General features: G+C 41.6%; 1 protein-coding gene across 4 annotated transcripts; it reads left to right on the top strand.

Moving 5' to 3' along the window:
- Positions 1–298: 298 nt before the first annotated feature.
- pals2b (protein associated with LIN7 2, MAGUK p55 family member b) lies at positions 299–23,168 on the top strand. Of its 4 annotated transcripts, none has more exons than XM_015052661.1 (14): positions 299–413; positions 8,134–8,185; positions 11,261–11,502; positions 15,004–15,122; positions 15,632–15,784; positions 17,711–17,863; positions 18,008–18,235; positions 18,976–19,107; positions 19,202–19,298; positions 20,375–20,443; positions 20,528–20,689; positions 20,999–21,201; positions 21,334–21,462; positions 21,880–23,168. In XM_015052661.1, the coding sequence occupies exons 3-14, from the start codon at positions 11,379–11,381 to the stop codon at positions 22,054–22,056; spliced, it is 1,746 nt and encodes a 581-aa protein (XP_014908147.1). In that variant the 5' UTR covers positions 299–413; positions 8,134–8,185; positions 11,261–11,378; the 3' UTR covers positions 22,057–23,168. The 4 variants fall into 4 exon arrangements, with proteins under 4 accessions (XP_014908147.1, XP_014908148.1, XP_014908149.1 ...); XM_015052663.1 differs by having other exon boundaries at positions 300–413; positions 15,004–15,104; XM_015052662.1 differs by lacking the exon at positions 8,134–8,185.
- Positions 23,169–23,776: the final 608 nt, after the last annotated feature.

Below are 23,776 nucleotides of genomic sequence, written 5' to 3'. Positions count from 1 at the left end.
CATCTTTTAAAAGCGAGTCACTTTTTGTGATATGTACGGAGTACGTTTTCATTTTTTCTGACGCACGCGCTAATTTAACAATTTATCAACTTCCTCTTATAAGCTTTCTCACGCACTCTTAGTTCATAATTGATATTCACTGTTATTCTCAGGTGGATTTATCTGAATGGTCCGCGACTTGCGTTAAGAACTAAATACTATAAGTAATGGTTGTAATATGTCACCGCTGTTATTGGTCTGTGCGGCATGACGTCGAAGCAAGGGCGTGGCCTGCTTGTTTGATTGGCATCCTGGTGTCGGCAGTCTGCTGCGGGACCAGGACAGACAGCTGAAGAGAGGGGGGCGGGTGTGGATGTGAATGTCCGATCGGGACAAGCCGTGGACCACCGCGAACTCTTGCGCGCGACTCACAGGTAAGTCTTGCCTCGAGGACGCTCCTGAAGTCATTCATAAATTGGTGTTGAAATGTCAGACAAAGACACTTGGCGCGGGTAAGAGGCGCAGCAACGGCGGCGGCGGCGGCGGCAGAGTTTGACAGAAGCAGAGGCTCTCTGCGCTGTCGGAACATGTTTTGCTCTTACATCCTGTTCTGGATTTATGTCGGGGTTGTCCTTTCTACCATCTAACGGGGAAGGATCTGACGCACGGTTTGGAAGTGTGCGCGCCCCACAATGAATGGGCTCAGATGGGTAACAAAAAAATGGCCGCACGTGAGGCAAAAAAAAAAAAAAAAAAAAAAAAACGGTGCGAGCGTAGGCTTTAGTTGTCTGGTCAGCCGAAAAACGGTGCGAAGCGTTTGGCACGGATCCGTGCGCACGGTTCAAGCGCACGGCCGTGCGTTAGAGCCGTGGCGTAGATTCCTGACCGGGAGGGATCAGAGGAAAGAGCTGCGGGACAGTCGGCACGGGAAGGCTGGAACTGTCCCGAGACTACCTCCTCTAGTAATGTAAGAAAAACACACACAAAAAGAAAAAAAAAACCAAAAAAAACAGGCCACATCAGGTCATAGAAGATTGATTATTAATTATTTATTTATTTATTTTTAAATGTCCAGACATTTTGGGTAAGGCACATAATGATAGGCCCATTTTTACTGTATGTGAACACTTACTGTGAACATAACTGGAGAGCCCAGAGCCGGTCAAAGGTTGTATGGGGCCAAAAGCAGATTTTAACTTGGGTGGCAGAGGGGGTGAGGGGGCGGGGGGGGGGGGCTTCAGCTAAAGAGCAAATATATTTTAATACCAGAACACGTAGAAATATTGCAACAACGGAATTAAGTTAACCTTGAATCTGTCTTTCCATTGGTTGGCAAAATATATGACTGATTTTAAATAGCATTTTCCAGAAATAATTTAAAAAAAAGAGTCACTCCCTCCAGACCAGATATGTCATTATCATAAATGCATGAGGACATGATGTCTGTAAACAGCAGCATCTGGAAATGTTTGACAGTAATCAGAAGACGATTTTCTTTCCTGACTAAAATGTTACTTTAACGAAAATATGTAGAATAGACGTGTGCCTGTAAAAATTTATACAGTGAGGACCTTTGCATCAAAGATCATCTATGAGAAACAATGTGGATGGATTTCTCCTCAACTACCAAACCAAAGAAACGTTTCTCAATTTTTGTATCAGGATTATAAACCAGTTAGAATCTTGAATTGCAGGAAACAAACAGCCCAAAGCTGAGGAATGAGAACACAGCGTGACACTAGTAACAACATGCGTTGTTTGTGAGTGTAAAGTTCATCAGATGGAGAAAAAAAAATCATTATTTTTGGCCTGGTTTATATTTTTCTGTGTTCTTTGTCAGTACAAAACATCTGCTGATGTGTAAGGTTCTTCAAACAGGTGTATCCAAAATGATTGGTTGTAGCCATTTTTCTCTGTGTGAGCAAAACAAGTGGAATAAAGAAGACAAAGTTTGACCACAGCTGTCCCGGCCGTGATTATTTTAACTTCCTTCCATTCAACACGTGTGGAATTAGATTAAAGTGACAGTTTAGGGCCAAACTCCATGTTTTTTTTGTGTGTGTGGGAAAACTAACTTCCATACAGATGGAGAGAGGTTGAGTCAAAGTACAGATGACGTCCTCAGAATTCCCAGAGAGTTTCACCACAGCTACATAACCATAGTTCCCCTTTGTCCTCACTAATGAAACACAAACTGATCATGCGGAGACAAGGAAAACTTGCCTTTACTACATTATAACGAAGGAGAGTCTGGTGACACAAATATGTGGAGAAATTAGTGTTTATGTCTCTTGGCATCAGAGTAACAGTGCTAATCAGAACCACATTACAGGGGCCAGAATTGCAGTTTTGATGGTCCCATTCGACTCTATAACTATATTGGAATATTTGGCCCAGAATGCTCTAGATTTGAGCTTTAAAACTCCTTATGAATATGGAAACTCGTTTTGTCGTCAGATCACGACAACCAAAAAACATTGAAGGAAATAAAAATGACGGCTAATTCTTGATAAGTTTTGAGATGTATCTTCTTAAACACTCTTTGAACCTCCCTTCTGGAATCGGGCAGCCACTTAGTTTGCTTATGCCTTGATTTGGCTCAAGGAATCTCAGAGCCTCCTTATTCAAAGGCTGCTTAGCTGGAAATATAAGCAGTTTAGGCTTTGGCACGTTATGGAGGATGTACCGCCTCTGGACGTACCATGGCGTCCCTCGGGATCCTTCCTGAGCGGGGCCAGTCCAGGCTAACGGACTACTGAGAGTGCATCGTGTTGCGACCAAATTTGGTTTGATGTTTTTTTTTTGTCTCTCATAACCAGATTTGTTTATTCAATTACAACAAACAAAAGAAGGATATGGAGACCGAACCGGCCCAGTGCATTACAGTAATTCTCTGGTCCCCGAGGTTGAATATCCAGTGAGAGATCTTTCTCAGAAGCCAAGGGTGACCTTTATTGTTGCCAAAGTAAGATGAGCAAGCCTTCCCATGCCCTTATGCGTTTCCTTCCTGTCAGCAGGACAGAGGAAGACACGAATTTCAAGTCGGAGGCATGCCCTCAGCTTGTGTGGGAACATATGGGAATGAGCCAGACCAAGTCCAACACGCCAAAGCTTCTTCTTTTCTATAATTCATACAGTGGAAGAGAGGCGATGAAAAAGAGGAGGAATGTCAGTGAAACCCCCCAGACACGGACAACACGTGTATAAAGTGAGCTAATGTGCCTGGTGTCCAAGAGCAAGCCGGTTCTCCCTCACTTCTCACTCCAAACTTTCACGATAACAGCTGTTAGGAAACCAGCTGGCAAGAAGACGCTACAATGACTCACTTGACGTTTTAATGAGTTGTGCGTTAGCATTGCAGGCAAGAGAAAGGGAAAGGGAAAGGCAAATGTCTTTTTCAGTTCTCGCTGCAGGCTAAGCGGCCGCTTCACTCAATTACATTAATCAATATTAGAATAATACAGGAGCGCACCTTCAGAAAGCCTTTGAAGGAGTAGCCGGGGGCCGGTGATGGGAGAGATTGCACTTCAAAACTTAAATATGTTGATTGAGATTCTTTTTATTTTTTATTTTAGCTCATATTAAAGTTATCCAACTGTTAATACCTTTCAGGTATTTAAAAAGTGGCTGTGGTGGTTTCAGAGCCGCTACAGCTTTGTTGAGCATAACGTAATATAGTGCTGTTGTCCCTCCCCCACATGTTGCTGCAGGCTGAAAAGATGGCTGCTATTCTTTTCCTTTGCTTATTCAGGTTTTAGTGAATATTTTTGGTAGATCACAGTTGACAAGCTACATATCCGTGGTTCTACTCAAGAACACAGCCCAAATAAATGCAAATGTTTAAAAATGAACCAGCCTTCCTTCAGCCAGGTGATTGACAGTTTGTGGCAACAGGTGGGGGAGGGTCGGTCTATGTTACTTTATGTGCTTGGCTGGATCATTCTGGTATATTGATAAAAGGACTTCAGACCGTCAGAACGGATGACTAAACCTCTTAGCAGACAATGTAATAGTATCTTTTTGAACCATTTGATAGTGGTGAGCAGCCATTTCCTCTATTCTACTATTTAAAGACTTGATAAGACACACCCATAGGTCTCATCTCGTTCCCTCTGTTTTGTCTTTCCCAATATCATTACCGTTTCCTTTTACTGCCCAACATCACAGAAAGTCACTTTCCTCATCTTTAAACTTCGCAGTCACATTAAGTGCTGTTGCATCACTGCGCCGCCCCCTCCCCCTTCTTTTTTTTCCTCTTTTATATTAATAATCACTCGCAGGCTGCCGTGGACGAAGCAGACAGCGCCATGTGGCGGCTCAGATTATGTCACAGAGTGCTCGTTATTAAGATTGCTGTGCGACTGCCGCTGCAGGGTTTTGACCATCTGATATCCCTCCCACCGGATCAGAACCGGGGAGGAAATTGGGGTCATTTTTGCACGAAGCGTGCTAATAGAAAGACATTCGTCGGGGTAAATGGTGTTAATTTAGAGCGCAGTGTCCGATAATGACTCAACAAGGTTAAACAGAGATGGATCCTCATCTCGGATAGATTGACGGGGGACATTAGCAGTATGCCGGCAGCTGAATGAATGAACAAATTCTGCTATTTGGAGGATATGCCTGAATATTATGTTGATATCGCTCCGCTAAGATAACCATCTTTAAGGTAGCAGTGTAATCCTCTTATTCAGCGGGCTGTGGTAACGCATGGAGTGACCTACATAGGGTTTGACTGGAGGCAGAGGGTGATGGGTGAGAGGCATGACAGGAAGGGCTTGGCCATGGGAGATGAGATGAGTGCTTATATGAAAAGCTAGCCAGAATGATAGATACTCACAAATGCAAAGTGCTTTAATAGGCATGTATTGCACTCCTCCAGCGTCGAGATGGTAAGCTGTAAACTTTGCACCTCAGGGCTGAAGCGCAATTTTAGATATTTTCCAATGACCCTGGAGAACATCGGCCTGCCCAGATGAATTCTTTGTGACTATGAAGCCATTGAGGAAAAACTAAAAGCGACTGCTTTCAGTTTTTCTTCTCAGTGGTATGTGTAGATTATGCATCCGAAGGCACAACGTGGCAATGAGTACCAGTGGAAGATGTGTATGGCAAATAGCAGAGAGCAGATCCCTTTGGGGATTTTATACAGTGCCGTCCAATTTACTTGGCACCCCTGGGGAAGACTTACTTATCTATTTATTTAGTCTGGTTTTATTTATTTGACCACAGCAGACCGTTGTAGTTAAAGTCCCAGTGGAGTTGAACAGACTCCACACATTTGCATTTTGCGATATAAGGACAGCAAAGGCTTTTCTTTCCTAAGGAAGCCTGTGAAGCAACCGGTTGGTTTTTATGGAGTGTTTAATTGATGTTATGGACTCTTGGCGACCCGGAGTTGGAGACAGACTTCTCCAACAGTGACATTTAGGGATTTTAAGTGGCTCATGGTTGAAAGAGGTGTTATTTGTGTCTTGTCGTATTTACAATCCAGGAAAACAGGAAGTCATGGATCACTCGAAATGAGTTTTCTGGTAAAACTAAGAAACTAATGCATAAATAATAATAATAAAAAAAGGTTTTATAGCATTTATTTTAATGGGATTGTGCCACTTAGAATTTAGTTTTTTTTTTTTAATGTTTCTAAGTTAGGAAGTTTTCCATACTGTGTAAATTGAATGTTAAATTTTCCAAACCTTTCCAATTGTAGTTTTTTTTAATGCATTTCCTAAAGTGGCCAACCAATATGAGTGTCCCTGTTGTACGCTATGTGTGTTTTAATCTTACCAAACAATGCTAAGTCCAATTTTGAGTTCTAAAAGTTTGATTCTTTTTTTTTCCTTTTGCTTTAACATTGTGCATATGTTCACATACAACATGAGCTAAACAGCAATGGTTTATACAAAAACAAACTCTGATCCTCCTTCATAATCCCTCTTCCGTGAGCTGTCCATCATCCGAGTGCCTGGCAACCAGGGGCATTCAGAGAGCGTTCGTTGGCTCCTTTCTTCCACCAATGGCAGCCAGAATTGCAAATGCCATTTTTTTCCCTCTTCTCTCTCTCTCTATCTCTGTCCCAGGAGGAGGTATGAGGATCTGACAAAAGCCACGTTAAGATATGAGGAGCTCCAGCAATAGGACAGAGTGGAAAATAAACGAATTAGCTCGTTCAAACGGAACTTGTTGCATGCAAATGGGCTCTTTCGGAAAATTCCTTGCATTTATTGCAGAGGAAGCTAATTTTCCCCAAAGTTTGCTGGCGCGTCCATATAGCAAAAATGTTTCAGTTGGTGTAGAAACGGATTACAAAGTTGTTCAGCCATCAATCGTAGCTCGCTTTGTTCTTTCAGTCTTTCTCATGTCTTCCCTCTCATCCTCTGGGGACTTCAGAAGCTTTTCCCTCTACCCAGTTTAATCTTTAAGGATTCTTCTCGGCTGCCTTTTATATATTCCTTGCTCTCATGCTCTGAACATCTCCCTCGACTCCCTGACTGAAAATCTCCTACCTCCTCTTCCCATTTTTATCCACTGCTCAACAATAGGCTGCTGCCCTTCCTTCCTCTGCTAAGATTTGGTCCTCCCTCTTCTTTTTAGACCTTTGACTGGTTCATCCTGGCTCCTGTGCTGTGGAGCAGATGATTTGAGGAGGAACTGTCTTTTTTTTTTTTGCGGGGGTTTTGCCTCCATTAACATTCTTCCACAGGATATCTTTCACTTCCAATAAACTTGGCCAACATGAATTTAATCCCTGTTGCGTAATCAGCCAACCCCTCCTTGACACCAGTTGGTTAAAGCAAAAATAAGAAGTCCTGGTAACATTTGTTCACTTTCTGTAACAATCGTAATGTTTTATTTATTTTCGTACTCTCCCTAGTATGTGGAAGGTCAGATGTGAACTCCATAGAAAAGCTAATTTGAATCAGTCAACGTTTGTGTTTGACTGATTCTTAATAATTTTTTAGAACAGTTTTCAGTCAGTTTTCCAATGACTATTATGGCAGTCACAAAGTGGCTTGGGTTCTGTTAAACAGCAGATAATGATTGAAACATATATACACACATATATATATATATATATATATATATATATATATATATATATATATATATATATATATAAAGAAGACCAACATTGGCCAAAGCTGATGCTAATGCAGTTGCATATTCTTAGTTATTACTTAAATGTAGCCTACCACTTGCCATTAACATTTGGGATAGACCTCAGCACCTCTTAAACCAAAGAGGGATAGAGTGAGTTTGGGAATCTGCCAGACTCCGGCTCCGCAATGTTGCCCTTCCTTTAATGACGGTGGGAGAGGAATGAGATTGGATTTGTAAATAAAAACCTTTAGTCTACTACACAACCCATTGCAAAGGACAGTGACAACTGGTAGTTTTGTAGCTTGCGATGAACTGCAGTGCTCTGCGGTAATCAGTATTTAATCTCTGTAATCTGTGGATGTATAAATATTGTGTGGCTGTTATTCACACACTCTGTGAGGAAAGTCAGGACTTTCACTCATCCACATAATGTCTAAGCAGGCTCAGTCCTGTCCGGGTCATGAGGGTACCGCTGGTGTCCATCTCTGACAGTCAGTAGGCGAATAGTGGATCATAAAATTCTTCTCCTTATTTTTTCAAATGTATGCTGCTCACTGAAGTGAGCATAGCCAAGTGAAAACAGCCCTGTAGAAACTGCTTTTTAACCTCACACCCATAAACCTCAATCTGATGATCTCAGAGCAGTTACTTCACGTCTTGAGTTTGCAACCTAAAACGAAAGCAGAGCCTTCCCGGAGGGGAAAACACACACACACACACACACACACACACAGCTTTGTCATTGCTTCCAGAAAGTGGCCATTCGCTTTGTTAGCAGCACAGTGCTAGCAGATGATGCAGGCATGCTTGAATAGCTGAGCACAATCCGCTGCTTGAGATATCTCTGTTCAGTGTTCTTCAGACAGACCAATAGCTGACTCTGCAGGCGAGAGTCCTTTTTCAGAACTTGCAGAGATGACTTTGATCAATGCAACAGATGCATCAACGGGAGAAAACATTTGCTCACTATGTTTATCTGCTGGGGTAAATGGTTGCGTCTGAGTGTTCATGCAAGTGTTTGTCAGGAATGCAACACAATGTGCTCCTCTGCAGGTTTTCACTTTGTACTGCTGCCTATAGGACTTGACTGCACCAACTGGCACAGGTAAACAAAGCTTCATCGGTGCTAACGTACTGTGCACTTTTGGACCGAATACAAGAAGACATTTCGTGACAGGTCAATGGGAAAACTGCTGGGCTTTGAAGTTAAAGCATTCTGTTGTAGCAAGGTGTTTATCACACCTTGCTACAACAGTTAATTATTATGCACAGTATTTTTCAAGATTTTGCCCAAGTCCACTGGCTGATAAATATTTCAGTCTGATTAGGAAACAGAAATATTTTATATGATGCACAATAAGCTCCTTGAGATATTATCTGTTTTATATGAAAGTAGCTAGTAAAATAGCATAGCAATTCTGAAGTTTGGTCAGCTGATGCTTTCCTCTGGAACTCCGTTCTCTTGTCATGATGCTGTTATGTGTCGAACGCTACGTGAGATTAGTTCCATTGTTTTTATTCTGTGATGTGGAAAAACTAAACTGACAGTTTAATAGATAGATTTGAGTATGTGTGTGTGTGTGTGTGTGTGTGTGTGTGTGTGTGTGTGTGTGTGTGTGTGTGTGTGTGTGTGTTCTTGCATGTATGGGAAGAGCTAATTTCAAAGTGCTTCTATCTCAGCCGAAGATGCGTGCGGTAACACTGTATACTCATGGCCTGCTCGCATCCCCACTTTCCTGTTGAAGGAGTCCAAAGTGGCAGAGACGTTTTTAACCAAACAGATAGCGATGAAAAAGGGAGAGACAGAACCTGTAATCCAGTGCTTTCGTGGCTGGATTAAAAACCCTGCGTCCAAAGATGGGGGAGGGGTTGACTGGTTAGGGTTAAGGATGGGCAGGATTAAAACAGACAGATCTGCTCGGTGCACAGCTGTGTCACAGTGGCAAGCCGGAGTTTGGTGGATGCTGGAAGGGAGGAGCCTGTTTTTGAGTCATCCCACTCCCCCCGCCCCCCCTAATTCCACTGGGATACTTCTAGTTTCGAGTTTTAAAATGCATTTTCGCTCTGAATAAACTGATTTCACAATTACCCTTGTGCAGTGGTTCCCAAACTTTTGCGTTGCGTTTAAAGACGGCTCGGAAAAACAGGTTACAGCATGTTAACAACGGATTAAACAGTTTTAACTGCTGATAAAAGTGACAGAGGACACAAATATGGGAAGTGTGGAAGCCTCTACTGTATCAAATTGACATAGGGATAACAGAGAGTTGGCCATTCTAAGGTAAAAACCCAGCGCATACAGTGTTCATGTTTTTTTTTTGTTTTTTTTTTCATCCAGACGGCTTCCCGCGCCCCCCCTGCAATGACACGGCGCCCCCCCTAGGGGGCGCGCCCCACAGTTTGGGAACCTATTCCCTTGTGTAACTGTTGAGCAAGCAACCTTTGAGACAACCTACTATTTTAACATCCACCTAGCTGACCAAACAGTGGTCCGACTGACCAACCACTTAGCAAACCAAGCAACTGATAAGCCAACCAATTAGCTCACTAATCACTGATTGGACCAACTAACTGACCATTAAATTGGCCTACCAACAAAATGACAAAGAAACTGTCCAGCCAGTTCACTTTGTACTACATTTTTGTCAATGAACGTAGCAATAATTGTACCCAAATGTATGTCTTTGTGTATTTTATTTGCAGTCGGAGTCATGGTAGTCTGAACCAACTTTTGCTAGCACTGTCAATCAGCTGGTTGAAAGGAGGTTAGTTTTCCCTTGCTTCAAGGAAAGGCAAATTTTGACGACTCTTCCAGCTGCAAAAAAACATGTTGAATCTACTAAACTGAGAGAACATCCACTCATCGCTTTTGTTAACAAGTTACAAGAAACAGATGAAATGTTCTGCACATCTTCAAATTTGTAACAAATAAATGTTACAGATAACAACAACATTGTAACTGTATTAAATTGTAATTCATTGTATTATTTTTGGCGGCACTAGGCATATTTGTTACTTTTCTGGTTTAAGTAAAAACAATTAGATGGTGACATGCAAGCAACATTGGCTGCTTTGTGCTAACTAGCATGGTAGCATGATAGTAATAAGCTTTTATTGTAAAATTAATGTGGGTCAGATTAAATTACAAAACGTTGGTGCAAATCTGTCATCCTGTTGAAACATTTAGGATTTGCTAAAATGTTAAATTCACAAATAGCAACCAACTAGCCCTAGCTGTTTGGTGCTAAATAGCATGCTAGCATAAGTCGCCATCGCAAAAGTGGCAAATGAGACACAAAGGTCAAATCAGATTTGCTGATCTTTGGCATGAAACTGCCATCTATAGCTAGGTTTTTTTCCCCCATTTTTTCCATTTGTATTGACAGGGCTTTCTATTGTAATTTATTAAAATACACCACCAAAAGAAAAATAATGTTTATCTGGTCCAAGTATAGCCTGTGTTACAAAAGAATCTTACAGTGAGTGTCTAGCCCTGAAATATTGGAACAGCTTAAACTCCAGCCCCAAATATTTTGTAATCCTACGAAATATTTATCTTTCTGTCTGCACCTCACGTTCCCTATTGCATAGTTGAAAATATAAATTTTAAGCGAGTGAATAACCAGTAGAAGAATACATTTAGGACACAATCTGCTGAAACTGATAGCTTCTGCCCTCAGAAGTACCAACAAAGCCCTAACTTTGAGTAAGAATGAAAGAAAAAGGAGGAAACGAGTAGGAATGTAGGATTGGCCCCCCTTCAGTTAGACTTATGTAAGGTTACTTACATAATGACAAATTCAACATAAGTGTGTGTGTGCCCGAGTCAAGACGAGAAGTGTAACTTGACTTCTGTTACAGTGGGGGATCCAAGAGGACGGGCACGCAAGCAAGCGCAGCAGGAGAGAATTGTGGGATTATGTGTGTTTCTGTGTGTGATCAACAAAAAAAGGAGGTGGAGTTGAGCATGAGACGGTATTAAAGTCAGACTGGAACGAGGGGACTGACAAACACTGAACTGGTCATCATTCGTTTTCCTCATCACTATCCTCTCTGTGGATATCCTCTAATGATAATAATCCTATTCAGTTTACACTTGTTTTGCCTCATATTTTTTTATCCTCTGTCCCTAATCTCCCCTTTTGTCCTCTTTTGTCTTTCTCCTACATTTCTCTGACAGTTCAACAGGTTGGCAGTGCTAGACAAGACACAGTTGCTACTACTGGTGGTTTGCCAGTGGTTTGCCTTTGCGTACTTGTGGCGGCTGGAAGGGAAGAAGAGCGAAGGAGGACCTGGCTATGGTCACAACTATGGACGATCCCTGTCGGAATGGGGTGCAGGAGGAGGTAATGCCCTCTGGACAATCTGCCACGGAGAGGCCCCCAGCTGTGCAGTCCTCTCAGGGAGCAGAGACATCTGGAGGTGAGGAAAGGAGGAGGTGGGCTGGCTGACTGACGGACTGGCACATTCCCTTTATAGATGCTATAGTTTTTGCTTATAGTGGCTGGAGGGGTTCATTTTAAATATGTGCACATGTAAATCTGTGATACTTGCAAACACAACACCTGGAGAGAGAGGCGGAAAAAAAAAAATGTCGGTCTCAGTCGCTTTGCTTAGACAGCACTGTTGTAGGATAGCTCTCAAAGTGTAACATTATGTTGTCCATTCCACTCAAAAGTAAAAGGAAATCACTGTGATTTTGTGGTTGGTGCTATTATAACAGTAAAAGATTCATGGAGCCTTAATGAAAAGGAACGGTCTGATCTTATGTTTTAAGAGACACGTGGATTTGTATCAGAAAATTCATGTATTGTAGGTACAACTCAACTGAATGAAAAAAAAAACAAAATTTATTTTGTTGAAATGGAACCAAAAGAGATTACACACTTCAAACAGTTTACTGCCTTTTTATTTTATTCAGTTTTTCTAACAGATTTGTCTGTTCTTCAATGAATTATGAAGCATACGGGTCGCATTAAAAGTTAAAAAAAAGAGAGCAAGTGGGGGGTTGTGAGCAGCGTGCACACAACCATGATTGACGGCACTAAAACCCTCCTCTTGGGTCTGATTAGTTGCTTTTGAGAGAGCGGTGTGTTTCTGTAGATGGCAATAGGAACACTGGGAGATAGCAGAGAAGCTCGACTTTGTTTTCACAGATTATCTGTCTGATAATCTGTAATATATAATTTTATATATTAATAAATATGTAAAAAAACAACAACATATATTTTATAAAAGTTATATACTCCAGCTCTATAGCTCAGCTTTTTTTTTAAGGCGTTTTAATCCATGCACTGATTAGTTCATCGTCGTTATTGTCAGTTCTGTCATTGCAATGAACAACCCTATTTCAATTAGAAGTGCTCAATTTCTTCATCTATAAAGCTAAAAAAAAAATGCATGAAAATATGTGTGTGATAGAGTATCTGTCAAGGCACCTCTCTGATGTATGCAGCTTCCAGCACACTCCTGTTGATGCTACAATTAAATATGACTGGAATACAGGTCGACAAGTCTTTTTTTTTTTTTTCCCCCCCGCGTTGGATTTATCTTACACCCTTAAAAAATAGATGCATGGATCCCCAAGCAGGCAGTCTCTCCATTAGTATTCAATGCACGGCAGCATATGTGTAGAAAAGGATGACTTTGAAGAACACACAGGGAACAGTTTATAATGTGGATAAATGCATCTGCTTGGAATCAATCGCGGCAACTATCCCGTTTTAGATTAAGAGCTTATTTTCCACAACCTTTTGCAGGGCAACAGAAACACTCGAGCACGAGGCTTTTTCTTAGTTCCACATTTTCCCTGGACGAACAGATTGCGAGTGTCCATCAGGATGGATTGTGTACTCTTGCTGCGAACCGAGCAAACATTCCTGTGGTCGAGAACGTCATGACACTTATCTCAGCGAGTGGGTAAAGGTCAACACAGAGAGCAGAAAACCCCGTAAACATATGAAAACGTAGCTGTTTGGGTGCTTACTTCCAGATGTGCTTCGATTCTGTTTTTTAAGTTTCTCCTCTGACGCGTCTGGTTTCAAAGTTTCCGGTCCTGCGTAAACGCTGAACGAGTCTGTGTTGCTCCAGCTTTATGTTTTGCTTTTATAGCAAATAGGATGTCTTAACTAACTGATTATAATTTATGGAGAGTTATGACTGACTGTAGGAGTCTGCACAATGAAATCAAGGTGCAGTTTGTTTATGGTTTTGTGTATGTGTGTGTGTGTGTGTGTATGACTCTTACTACAATTACAGTTCTGGTCTGAAAGACCGTGTGTGGTCCCCATAGGAGCCCAGGAACAGGATTTTAGATTGGTGCTTCTTTTTTATTATGCAACTACATTTCTCTCACTGTAGTTTTGTCTTATCCTCCCTAGTGTATTTGCCCTTCATAAATATTTAAGGTTTGTTTTGGCACTGAGCTTGCTGTTGATGTAGTCTGACTGTGCTTTATGATTTATGGTTGCCTTTTGTTTTCTGTTTTGTCACTTCTTGCATGTAGTACATTGTGTTCATTTCAATGAAAACCACCAACTCACAAATCTGAACGTGTGTTGCCAGTTGTGCGCCTTTCAGAAATGTAAACATAAAAAAAAAAGAAATAACCTGCAAATGTAAAATATAAGAAATTATACTGAAAATCGTCATTTAGCCTGCTAAATTTTAGACGCCTTACAAAACAAACAAACAAACCGGAAACAGATTTTTATATGCAGTATAAAGAGACAAAGAATTTTTCAACACTTTCTGAAATGTAATAAGAGACATTTTCTGATTTAGTTAAAATAGGATAACCAAGATTATTCTAAATATCAGATTAAAGAGGGAGCAAGAGAGAGAATGTTTTATGATTACTGCTTCCATATTTCCACAGCATTATGCTGCCACCTCGATTTACACACTATGTGCCAAAATACTTTCACTGCTGGGAAAATGAACTTTCTCTTTCCTTGTCAGTATAATGACTGAGTGTTTCTATGCCACTTATGCTTGCCTGAAATGGTTTGCACAGATATACAAGGCCTTGAAATTGTAAAAGCAGAGTAATCCTACTGTATATCTGTCCATCCTATTTGGGGTGGGGCAAAAAGTAGAAATAATGTTGGTAATTCTAATCTGAAACAAAAAAAAAGTTTAGTCTGATTTAATATTACACAAACATGTTGTGTTTTTTTTTTATTTTATTTTTTTAAATAAATTTTATATATATACTGCTTCTCTGTTAGTAGCTGCACTATTCTTTTGGGGTTTCCAAGACAGCGATGTTGCACATTGAACCTGTTTCCTCAAGAGTAAACTCAAAGTATAGAGCACAGCCTAATGACACAGAGCGTGATTGGGGTTAAAAGTGTAATAGTGGGTTAGCAAGAGCAAAATCTAGAGAAATAAACCATAAGTTAACGGGCTAAAAATGCTGACTGAGCATAATTATTATCCACATAAGTGCATAATGACACACTGACACAGGCTTTAAAACACTTGACACACGATTTCAGTGCTCTAAGTGGCTTAAATGGGCTTGCGTTGGCTTTTAGACCCTGGCATTACGGCGTTAGCTGCTTCAAACAAACAGTCTACACCTCTTCTTCTACAGAATCTGTTTATGTTAACAGATTAGATTGTGTTTTTGTTTTGTTTTTGTTTTTTTGTGGCTTTTTTTGCTTACAGTCTTTGAATCTTGCTGGCTTTATGCGTCGGCACGCACAAACTACCTGCAGGCTTTTGTGGGAATGAGCTCTGAAGCAGCTAAAATGGTTTTTGAAAAGTGTATGAAGCTGAAATTTAGCCCTTTCAGCTCAACGGGACTTGTTTTTTTGTGTCAGATGTTCCATTAGCAACGGTCTTTCTATGGCTGAACTTAAACCCACAAAAATACCTTTTATCCGTTCCTCTTTGCATATAATTTTTCTGTGTTTTCAGCAACGCAGCAGGTGGAGGATAATGTTGGCGAGGGGCCTACCTCCACAGGCGTGAAAGACATCGACCTGCTTTTTCTGCGCGGCATCATGGAAAGTCCAATTGTACGCTCCCATCCTCAGGTAGCACACACACAATTCAAGCTAAGGGTTAGAGGCTGTGACCGGACTAACCTGTAGTCATGTTGAAGACCCCCTCTGCATCCTTTGCTTGCTCTGGCTGAGCTGCTTAAGTACAGTAAGGCTTTGACAAACGAGTCCTCCAGAAAATCCATACGCACTTCTAATAAGGAAAGAATGCAGCTTCACACCGCTAAAGCTTTTTTTTTTTTTTACTGATTATGCATGCATTATGCAATATTTTTAATTATAACTTATTTGTTTTCACAAATGTTCAATGCTACGTCCAATCTTAGAAATTAGATTAATGTTCTTACTGTAATACAAGGCTGAACAGTAGGTCGTTTACAGCTGAAATTAACATCGTAGCACTTCAAACAACAAAATCTGACATAATACCACCAACATAAAACACGCACACAACAGCGAGTCATCCGAAGAGATTTATTTTTTTCCTTTTTCCACATCTGTGAGAAGCATCTGCCCTCCCTGAGATTCTCTGTCCCCTCCAGGCTCAGGAGCAGCAGGAAGATGTCAAGCTAGAAGCGGTGCAGGACAACAACGTGGAGCTGGTGACGGAGATCTTGGGTGACATCAGCAACCTCAAGGTGAAAGATGACAGCGCGACTGAACTGTCGAGGATCCTGCAGGAGCCGCACTTCCAGGTCAGACCGAGTAAACAGAGCAAAAAACCAAAACAAAACAGGAAAGTAGTGTTAGAAGCTGCAATCCTCCACAACCAGACAAGTCTGGATGCAGTGAAGGCGCTCTTTTACAGTTGTGGTGTTGATTCATATATTACAAATGTATAAAACAAATAGATGACCATGCATTGAATGGTGAGTTTTGGTTAGTTGATGTTTGGGCCCTGTTCTTACACTAACCTCCATTGCTGGACATAGCAGCAGCTTTACACAAGCTGGACCAATGGGAGTTTGTATTCTGAGCCCAGCGAGCCCTCAGAACCAATCAGAGCCGTCCGAGCCGTTAGCTGGAAGTTAAAACCCTGTTGACCTACTGAGGAAGAGGGAGAGGGCGGGAGGAAGGGAGATGCTGGGTTTATAGAAATGGGAAACAGATATTACATCACAGACTGAGCATGTGAGTTTGAAGAGTGAGTTTCCTGGAGAGCCACTGTTTATCATCTGAGCAAGATATTTTAGGAACAAGAGACAGTAATTCCAGGATCGGGGAAAAAAAAGAAGCTATTTTAGGGATAATCAGTGGACCAAAAAATTAAGTGATGACATCCAGAGGGTAATCCTAAATTGTGATCCATTAGTTGATTGATTATTTTAGTGGATATGTCAGAAGTGCAACTTAGAATTTTACAAGTCATAGTGAAAAAAAACAAAACAAAGAAAATGTGCACATCTCCAAAAATACCTCAGAAATGCTTTTTTTTTTTTAGAAAGATTTGTCAATCTGCTGAACTGAAGTAGCAACACTTGTTATAATGAAGGGATGACCAGAAACATTAGAAGAGAAAAACTTGTGAAGAACAGTCTTTTAAAAAGACACAGCTAAAGCATACTAAATAGCAGAAGCTGGTAAATACAATCCTGTAGGGAAGCTACTTGGAAGTCTTGGCAGTTTTGCATTAGACACAATGACCTTAAAGTTAATGGCTAGATAAAGTAGGACAGAAATACTAATGTGCTAATAATGAGGTGTTTGCTAAAAGTAGCTAGCATCAGCTGCTGTGCTTTTATTATCTTTTATCCCAGCACCTAAAATACTAACTTGCTAAGTGTAAAATGTTAGCTGAAAGTGGCTAACAGTAGCTGCTATCCTGGTAGCATCCTAAATATCAACATCAGCTAAATGCTAACATGTTGGTGGTGACTTTTTAGTTTACAGTGGCTAACAATAGCTGGTGATATCAACATTAGCTAATGTGCTAAAATGTTACTTTTAGCTTAAAGTAGCAAATAGTAGCTGCTATGTGCTAACAGTGACATTTTAGCTAGAATTAGCTAAGCAGAGAATGGTCCCAAAAGCATCTTATATCCTAGCATTTGCTAAGGTTTTTACATTAGGCAACATGCTAAAATTAGTCATAAATGTTTTATTACTGCTCATCCGTTTAGTCTTTGAATGGCATTCCTAGCTGAAGGTAAAGTGGAGAAATGAGTTATGAAAAACCACAAGAGATTTGAGTGATTTGAAAGCTTAACCCCAATCCAGTCTATTGGCAACATTTGTTGTCAAAAGTTACATATTTTGCAGAGTATAAAGTTAATCAGGACGTCACATCCTCAAAGAGCTAAAGGTTTTAATATCTGAACAACTAAAAGTCTTGGTAGCTGTACGCTTTCAGTAGGGTCAGTACTTTATAGCATTCACACAGTTAATGTCAGTTTTATACTTATCATTCGTTTGCACTTTACATCAGGCAGTAATGCATAAAGTTGCCTTTTCTAGCTACTGCTCTGTTTATGGTTTTAAACAACGAGGCTTACTCAGACTAAACCAGTGAGTATTGTGAGTGAATGAAATTGAGCAAGAGACATTCTTTTCCTTAATCATCTGGAAAGAACATAATTTGTTTTCTTGGCATGCTTCACGTACTATTGTCTCTCCTCTCTTAGTCCCTTTTGGAGGCACACGACATGGTGGCATCAAAATGCTATGAAGTGCCTCCACCGGCTGAGACGGCCAACGATGCAGCGGTCAACAGCGCGCTCATGCAGGCCGACGCCGTTCGCATGATCGGCATTCGAAAGAAGGCCGGCGAGCCGCTGGTGAGCCAAGACGAAGGGCAACTCCGTTTGTTTTATCTGTTTCCTTGTACCTGCACACCTGTTGCTGTTGAACATGAATGATGATCGAAGGGGGAAGGAAGCAGCCCAGGCTATACGTTCCATCCCCGTTCATCTTCCCCACAGGGCGTGACCTTTCGTGTAGAAAAAGATGACCTGGTCATCGCCAGGATCCTCCATGGCGGCATGATCGACAGGCAAGGCCTGCTCCACGTGGGTGACATCATTAAAGAGGTGAATGGCAAGGACGTCGGCAACAACCCCACAGAGCTGCAGGAGATGCTGAAAAACTGCAGCGGAGGCATCACGCTGAAGATCCTCCCCAGCTACAGGGATGCTCCTGCACCTCCACAGGTAGAACAACAAATCGGTGCTAAGTGCTGGTGTAAAGAAACGACGCAGAAAGAGCGGCAGATGTTGGGTGGTGGCACTGGCCTGGTGATCTGGCGCCCCCATCAATCCTCTGTGCATGAATGTGAACCATGGGAGCCCTATTAATAACACTTGACATGCTATCTAGGTCAGAATTGCTGTTTTAGCCTCATACAGACACACACACACACACACACACACACACACACACACACACACACACACACACACTCACGCACGCTTTCTGTAGTTACATGCGCCCTCACATGGAAAGTACAGTAATTTGTAAACCCTGTATTTTCTCTTGTTTAGTCACGTTCGCTGACATAAAAATAAAAAAAGGACCCTTTTTTCATCTTTGACATAAATTGACATGCATGAACATGCCAGTTTATGCTAAGAAGGCATGAACTGGAAGTGAAGGTGAATGAAACATGATGCGAAACGCTATCCTGCTCTGTGGCTCTGCACATACTGAGCAGTGTACTTTCCTGGCTTGTTTTATGGCTTCCTCTGGCTGCTTGTTTAATTTAATACATCAGCCAGAGCACTTAGCCTTCCTGGCAAACGCCTCCGCTGGTGGTGCATCGCAAAGAGCAGCACAGAGCGTCCTCTGAGCTCCTGTTGTCACCTCTTTACTCCAGCCTTACCTTGTATCAGTATCGTCTTCTGAAACATAATCAGATTTAAGGGAACCCGCGAACCCCCCCCCCCCCCAACAGGTGTATGTGCGGCCGTACTTTGACTACGATCCAGCCAGTGACAACCTGATTCCCTGTCGGGAGGCGGGAATGGCTTTTAAGAGAGGCGACATCCTTCAGATTGTCAACAGAGAGGATCCCAACTGGTGGCAGGTGAGCTTTTCCTTTTTACTTGTCGTTTCTGCTCAAGTGTCTGCAAAGGTCACGAGACGAAAGGAATCTCAAGCTGCACTGTAATCCATTGCAGGCGTGCCATGTAGTGGGTGGCGCCACAGGACTAATACCCAGTCAGTTCTTGGAGGAGAAGAGAAAAGCGTTTGTCCCTAGAGACTTTGACGGATCAGGTTTGTCTCTGCCTAGTGTTGTAATTGTGGTCTTAAATCTAAATGAGCCATTTGCTAATAGTAAAATGCTGTCATCATGAGCATGAATGCCATGTTAATTTTGTATTTTAACGATGTATTGCCCCTGGAGCACAGCCCCCACGTTTTCAGTGGAGATGAGATGGGAGCCAAAAAAATGTAACTTTGTGTTAAAGGAAATTAGTTAGGAAAACCCCCAAGCCTCAAGCCCATCATAACCACATGAAGGTGCCGGAACACCACCGTCACTATCCATATGAAGGGAGATCGCCACAGATTATGAGTCTCCTCACACAAAGAAGCACCAACTCCAAAGTTGACTCTTGCAAGATTTACTGAAATTTGCCTAGTCAAATGATTTCTGTCTCAATGACGGTAAGTTTCCTTTGAGAAGGTCAAAGACCCAGTGAGTCACACAAAGTGGAAACAATAACAGAGAAGAACAGTGCCTGGGGTTTTTTAAACCCTCCTCAAAACCTACAATGATGATGGTTGAAACTTGGACACAAGCGGATTTTCCGACAACAAAATGATCCCGAACACACGGCAGAATTGGTATGGGAACGGATAGTGTGCTAACATTAAGCTTCAACCCCACTCATGATCTGCGGTCTGCACTTAAAAGCTGTGTTTGTGCCAGAAAACTAAAGAGCCTCCACAAGTTCTGATGAGAAGAACGGCCCAATATCCATGCAGAATTATGCCTAGACCACACTGATGCCTGCAAAAAGTGTTGTTTCTCTTTAACCTGCAAAAAAAGATTTAACTTTTTTTTTTAGAAAGTAATTTGTACCAAAATAAGCCCTAAATTTCTAAGACATTCATGCTGATGGTGAATTTATGTAAACTCATAACTGGTAATACATTAAAATGTGAAAGCTACAGTTAACACATTAATATTAACAAAAGTCTACTAGAACCAAATTCACAAACTAGAAGCAAATATTCCACAAATGCTACCAACTCTCAGAAAACGCTCCATGCCTGCCCCCTCTGACCAAAAGCTGCAATTGCAAATATGTATAAACGGATAAATGTTCCTTCTGTTTCATTTTTAGGAATTCTCTGTGGCACCTTGGCAGGGAAAAAAAAGAAGAAGATGATGTACTTAACAGCGAAGAATGCAGGTTAAAATATATTCTTCTCAGTGTTGGGTTTACAACTGGTGTTTCTAGTTCAGTTTTCTCAAACTTTAAAACGTTTTCGAACAGAGTTCGACAGACACGAGTTGCAGATCTACGAGGAAGTAGCCAAAGTCCCTCCATTCCAGAGAAAGACGCTAGTCCTGATTGGTGCTCAGGGGGTGGGCCGACGCAGCCTGAAGAACAGACTGATGGTCCTCCACCCCACACGCTTTGGCACCACTATACCATGTACGTAATATTCCTGTTCTCCTATAGACAGTGTCTCGCAAAGTATTCAAACTCCCTGAAATTTTAAGGTGTAATCTTTTATTCTGACTGAACGCTATGTGTGGTGAAAAAGTACTGCAGATGCAGCAAAGAATTTAAACTTGATGTTCATATGAAATTTGAATGAAAAGGAGCTACTTTACGAAGAGCGGGCAAACATTTCCAAATATACTGCCGAAGTCCAAATATAAATAAAGTTAAAGGGCCTGTAATTTAAAAAAAAAAATTTAAATATTCAAAGCTATGCTTTTTTTTTTTTCCCACATTCAGATACGTCACGGAGACCCCGTGACGAGGAGCTAAACGGCAACACCTACCACTTTACCTCGCGGACAGACATGGAGGCGGACGTGAAGGCTGGTCGCTTCCTGGAACACGGCGAGTACGACGGCAACCTGTATGGCACAAAGATCGACTCCATACACGAGGTGGTCGCCGCGGGACGCACCTGCATCCTGGACGTTAACCCCCAGGTACGGACCAAAGAATGGCACCTCAAAAAGGACTGGCAAATAGTGGGCAGGAGGGAGGGAGCTACGCAGAACGTCACGGCGAATGTACTTTAGATGAACGTAAACGTGTTTCTGCTCGACTGTCCTCTCCAGGCTTTGAAGGTACTGAAGACAGCAGAGTTCATGCCCTACGTGGTTTTCATTGCAGCGCCTGATTTTGACACACTCAAGGCCATGCACAAAGCAGTGGTGGATGCAGGCCTCACAACAAAGCAGCTCACGGTGAGTAACCAGTCGACAAACTCAACAGTGTGATCGTGTCGATTTGATTAATCCATTGAAAGACCAAGTCCCGACCCATTTTCAGTTGTCATTTAGACTGTTCTGGTATTTCATGAGCTCATGATGCACTCTAACAAAATCATAGATACTCCATCAAATATTCATGACAAATAACTGTTTGTCATGTAGATTGTGTATGATGATTTTTTTCTGAGACTTGGTGAACCCAGTCTACCACTAACATCAAGAAAACCTCCAGTGTCTTCATTTCATTTCAAGTTTGGGGAAAAAACTTGTCTTTTTTCCCTTATCCTTAACATAAAATATATAATTTGCTGAGTCTTCACTCCCTTTTCATTCTCTGAACTGCAAACATCGTTACTCCAGCGGTGACCCGTCCCCTTGTTGTCTCTACAGGACGTGGACCTGAGGAAGACCGTGGATGAGAGCGCCCGTATCCAGAGGGCTTACAACCACTACTTCGACCTGACCATCATCAACGACAACCTGGACAAAGCCTTCGAGACGTTACAGGCCGCTGTGGACAAACTGTGCTCCGAGCCTCAGTGGGTCCCAGTGAACTGGGTGTATTAAGGACTTGAACCGGCGCTTCCGCAAACCGTAGAGTTTTCTGACAAAGAAGAGGATACGAGGGAGGAGATACTACTGAATGATAATATCTGATTGCTCCTTCTCCCCCTAGACCTGCACACTGTGCAACTCCTTTTCTACTCCAAACTCAAAGGGAAAGAGTGCTTATGTATTTTATAAAATTTTTTTATGACAAATCTTTATATCCCACGTGGAATCAATTCAAACATATTGTCATGTGCTTTGGGCCAGTTGTTTTTACTTTTCCATTTAATTTATTGTTGTAGTTTTTAGTGTTGTGGATGGTTTTGTATCGCCAGTCCTTCTTCCATGACGCGAAGGAGTCATCGGCACCAAAGCTCCAGGACGACGTGGATCTTTGAGCAGTCGTTGCCGTGTCTGAACAACCACTGCAGCCATTTTGTCTTCACCTGAATCTTTGGTTATTTTTTAAGTAGCCGTCATCATCTCATCACTTCATGTCCTCCAGATGGATCAAGGAGTCGACGCGCCTCCTGCTGCCAAGAAGGAAAACACTGAGTTCCTTTTTCAAAGGGGGGCAAACACTTGGTTTTGCCTAGATGTGTCATTTTATTTTCCATCAGTGTGGTGATTAATAGTGTATAGAGTTTAATCCGATGTGATCCTCGGCTTTATTTTATATGTGTCACTTTGTCATCGCCCAGTCCCCACAAGCCAACCCATTTGTTGTATTTTTGTAAACATGTCTCACTCTGTCTTTATGTTCAGTGTCATTGAATGTCAAAGCTCCTTACCAAACCCCCAATCTGACTGAAACTGATGCAACGTCCAACTCCACAAGCACCCAAGCAAAGCCAAAAGAGCAAAGCTGTAGCATCATTCTTCTACACCGTTCATTTTTAAATATCAAATAATAAACCTTTTTTTTTAAAAAAAAGATATTTGCTTGCACTTTAGGTAAGAAAGATAAATTACCTCATATTGATGTTTCTTACAGTAAATGTAATTTTTCACAATCTTAAGTTTTATTTGCATCAGCCCGGCTGCGTGATTGAATGAAATGTCCCCACATCAACCCACTGTGTTTTTGCATTTTTATTAGTAAAGTTCTAATAAAGTTTATCAAATCCTAACCTATGGCTGCTACTGTGTCTTTGGCTGTCTGCTGACCAGGTGAGGCAGGCAGTTTTCTTGCCTCATGGCAGGGGGCGCTCTTGATCCCAAACACCGACTCCACAACTGCAGAGTAAGAGACACCGAGCTAGCCAAACCGTAAATAAGCGAAGCTACACACTATGACGTGTGTGTGTCATGTACTTATTACACAAGTGAAGCTGAACAGCACTGAAAATGCACAAATGGAAAGAAGAAAAATAACAGCAGAATAAGGTATTTTAAAAGTTTTTTTTTTTATTTTACGCAACTTACAGTCAAGCCAAAGTGTGTGAACTATATTAAGTGATACGTATTCACATTATGTCCTAACAGGGTTTACAGCATATTCTGTGTTCTGTAAGCATAACTGTTACCCGAAAAATAAAATAAAAGTAAATGTGAAACAGAAACCAAGACAGCTTACATCTTTACAACAACACAAACAAAAGGAGCTTAGCAGTCGATGTGAACAAACCAGAACAGGAAGGACAGCAAACTCAGTTTTTGGTATGTCGGTGGTTTTAAAGAAAAAAAAAAAAGGGGGAGAGAAGTGAAGGGAGGTCTGAAGTCACGTGGCTTTGCAGAG

Source organism: Poecilia latipinna, unplaced genomic scaffold, assembly GCF_001443285.1.
Source record: "Poecilia latipinna isolate Pla-1442-1.1 unplaced genomic scaffold, P_latipinna-1.0 Scaffold1125, whole genome shotgun sequence".
Classification (NCBI taxonomy): Eukaryota; Metazoa; Chordata; class Actinopteri; order Cyprinodontiformes; family Poeciliidae; genus Poecilia; species Poecilia latipinna.
This window is presented reverse-complemented; position numbering and strand designations above follow the sequence as displayed.

Coding starts and splice junctions, on each gene's coding strand:
- pals2b (XM_015052662.1), top strand. CDS start 11,379: ATGGTCACAACTATGGACGATCCCTGTCGGAATGGGGTGCAGGAGGAG. Junction 11,503..15,003: donor GGGAGCAGAGACATCTGGAG/GTGAGGAAAGGA, acceptor CTGTGTTTTCAG/CAACGCAGCAGGTGGAGGAT. Junction 21,463..21,879: donor TCACAACAAAGCAGCTCACG/GTGAGTAACCAG, acceptor TTGTCTCTACAG/GACGTGGACCTGAGGAAGAC.